The 3,295-nt window shown below is 48.1% G+C and overlaps 1 protein-coding gene across 1 annotated transcript in view; it reads right to left on the bottom strand.

The window, feature by feature from the left end:
- The window catches only part of LOC106806796, an 18,376-nt gene extending 15,299 nt beyond the window's left edge, over nucleotides 1-3,077 (bottom strand). The window contains exons 1-2 of the mRNA XM_014808877.1: nucleotides 2,560-3,077; nucleotides 1,433-1,723 (exon numbers count right to left, since the gene is read on the bottom strand). Coding sequence (XP_014664363.1) covers nucleotides 1,433-1,723; nucleotides 2,560-3,077 — 809 coding nt within the window. The remainder of the gene's footprint in view (nucleotides 1-1,432; nucleotides 1,724-2,559) is intronic.
- Nucleotides 3,078-3,295: the final 218 nt, after the last annotated feature.

The raw sequence follows: 3,295 nt of genomic DNA on the forward strand, positions 1-3,295 counted from the left end.
AATATATATATATATATATTAAACTGCGAGACTACGCCTACGATGACGACGCTACATGGCGCAGGATAGCGTCCCTTGGCAAGAAGTCCTGTTGATCGACGGCACAGCTTAGCTGAGACGGCCGCAGAGAAATATTGTTGCTTGATTGCCAGAACCGCTGCTGGATCTGGCTACTTTACTGCGTAGCCCGTGGTTACGTCGATAATAACGCAGGGCTATATCTAGCTATGGGGTGTAACCTAGCTTGAGTAAAGCCAGGTAGTTAGCCTTTTAACCGAAAGGCACTGAGGGTGGTCACAAGCCAGAGTTTTTTTGCGCCCTCAGTGGTTCTTTTACGTCCCCATTGGCCTTAGTATTACTGGAGACGGGACCGCCATTTTACGTGGTCATCCGAGCCACGGGAGATTCACAGTCTCCAATGTTGAGAGCCAGGTTTTTTACACCCTGAGAAAATTCACTGCCTCGGCCGGGGTTTGAACTCACAGCCTTCAGTGGACGAGGCTTAACCACTGGGCCACGGAAGCTCTCTTAAAAGGGGGGACTTAAAAGGGGTGGAACATGCATTCATTTTCTTTAGGCCTATAACAGCCGGGAATGTACTGCTTCTGCACGATATATCAATTAACATTACATATCAATTAACGTTTCTAGATATATCTAATATCAAGATATTTCTAATATCTACGGCAGCGTTTCACTGATCTCCAGGGTAGCATTGTTCGTATTTCTAGGGTAACGTTCTACAGATTTCGCTCGCACTCTTTCTGCTTTATTACCCTCTCGTACACTTATATTCCCCGGCGATGCAGAAGTGTAATACTGCTTCCTACTAGACCGCAACACTAAATTAATTAGCGATTTAATGGAAAATATGAAGCGTTTTGGGAGTCGGGGTGTAGCAAACATTATCAGTTAACGACGAAAAAACAGCCCCAGAGTGCCACGACTTTATTGGCTGTCGGACAAACGCAGACCCGTCGCCTGCCTCTGATCCTGACGTAATTCGCTCGTAGAATGGCTTCATAGATCCTCTACCAAATTACTCGGAGGATGTCGTAGTGCGATTACAGATTTACGACGTAATTCTGTTTTAGAATGCCGAGCAAATACACGAGCGCCATGTTGTACACGCGATGACGTCATTCCATGAACGTAAACAACCGATGGGACTTGTTGTTGCTCCTTTTTAATCTTCCAGATGGTTGCATCGTTAGTTTATCCAAGCATTGGCAACAACATATGCAATATAATATAATATAATATATAATATGTATACATATTGTATACACACTATATATAAATAAATATGAATTGTGTATATAAATTTCAAAAGCAATCGTGAATTCTAATGCCACCACACAATTGACCTCTGAGACATAGCCGTGCCTTTGCCACCTTCCCCGACCAGTCTACCTGATGACGTCACACGCACCTGTCCTCGGACTGCACGCTGCGTCTGCTGCTGCTTCCCCCCTCGCAGACGATGCTCGTCATTCGCGCTCCGTTCAGCTTCCCGCCGTTATCAGACACCGTACCGCCAGCCCCGACATCCGCCGCGTCGCCAGCGCCCTCTGTAGGCAGCGGCGGCGAAGGCGGTGTCGTCGGTATCTTCTCTTCCACGGTGTCGGCGCTGCTGCTGGTGCTGGTCGTGCTTCTGCGTGACTTGCCGGCTCCCGGAGCGTCGTTCATGCCCCACTTAGTCTGCTCCATAGTCTTCTTAAAACTAATATATAAGAAAGAATCGAGTATAAGAATACATATATATATATATATCAGGAGCTAATTATTAGCTCCTGATATATATACATACATATAATAGCGGTTACGTTAGAGCTATCAGGCTAGTATCGTCTCGTGCGGGGCAGTATGTGTGTAGTTTTCATCATATATATTTATGTCGCCTTCAGGCAAGGATTTCCTGCTCCGTTTTAGAAAACTGGATTTTAATGAAACGTCATGTTACAATACCCTCCCTTTGTCCCTCTACACTCAACTGTCTATCAACCGAGTATGAATTAAGATGTGGTAAGAAAAGCAGAAATAATACAAGGACCTTATCCCGTGCTGCACACTCTTCTATCTCATCTCTGATTCTACCAGCGTGCCGATCCCGCCCCCCCCACACACCTACCTTATTAATATTATTATTATTTAATCTTTATCGCATGTAATTCAAATACAAAGACATGTACTGAAGTCTTTTTTACGGAAACAAAATCTGAGAGATGCAATATAGTCGATTTGACGTTCTTATGTATTCAATACCCAACCTAGAAATATTCTTTCCTATGAAGTTTTTTTGCTGATTTGTACTCATATGGGGTCCTAAATAGTGTCAAGTGGTTAAAAAGTTTAATTTTGAAGATAGCGTCCAGTGGCCATTTTGGATTTATGCAAATTACTAGAGTTGCCCAAAGTTGCCATTTGGGCAACCGAGCTGAATTTGTTTTAGGACCCCATATGAGTACAAATCAGCCAAAAAACTTCATAGGAAAGCATATTTCTAGGTTCATGAAATATCAAATCGACTAATAGTGTCGAGCGGTTGTGCACACCCACCTGTTCGCCTGGTCATCCCAGAACTTAGAGAACATCTTATCACTGTTCTCTGCTCCACTGTTCTTGTTGTTCTGCTGCATGAACTTTGCCCAGCGTTCGTCCCGTCGCTTCGTCATGTCCTCGAACCACTCCTTGCTGCGTAAGTTACTCTCCAGCAGCGGCGTCGGCTTCCCCACGCCGCCAGGAGGCGCTGGCATTCTCCTCCCGCCGCCAGGTGGCGCTGGCTTCATCCCGCCGCCGCTAGGTGGCAGCACGCGGTCGAACTTGCTGCGGAGAAGGTCGTGGTCGATGCCGTCGTCGCTCACCGCCGTGCGCACGTTCTCGCGTGTCACCTTCGTCGCCGTCTTCTTACGCTTCTGTCCGCTCTGCTCGTCACGGAAGCGCGTCATGTCCGTCGTGCAGTCCGTCTGCTCGTGCTCCGTCCGCGTCACGCCGTCATCGTCGGCAGCGGCGGCGGCGGCGACGGCGGTGATGGCGGCGGCCGTCGGCTGCGCGGTGGCGGCGTCTGAACCCAGCATCTTGTGGCGAGGGATGGGACGAGAGGGACAGGGGCGGGATGTCTGAGGAAGTAGGGTAGGTTAGAGAGGGTGGGGTGGGTTAGGGTAATGTGGGGTGGGTTGGGTGGTGTGGGGTGGGTTGGGTGGCGTGGGGTGGGTTGGGTGGTGTGGGGTGTAGTATGTAATGCGGAGTGATGTGGGTGGGGTTAGGTAGAGGGTAAAAGATTAGGGTTAAGGTA

The sequence above is a fragment of the Priapulus caudatus genome, unplaced genomic scaffold (genome assembly GCF_000485595.1).
Source record: "Priapulus caudatus unplaced genomic scaffold, Priapulus_caudatus-5.0.1 Scaffold180, whole genome shotgun sequence".
Classification (NCBI taxonomy): domain Eukaryota; kingdom Metazoa; phylum Priapulida; class Priapulimorpha; order Priapulimorphida; family Priapulidae; genus Priapulus; species Priapulus caudatus.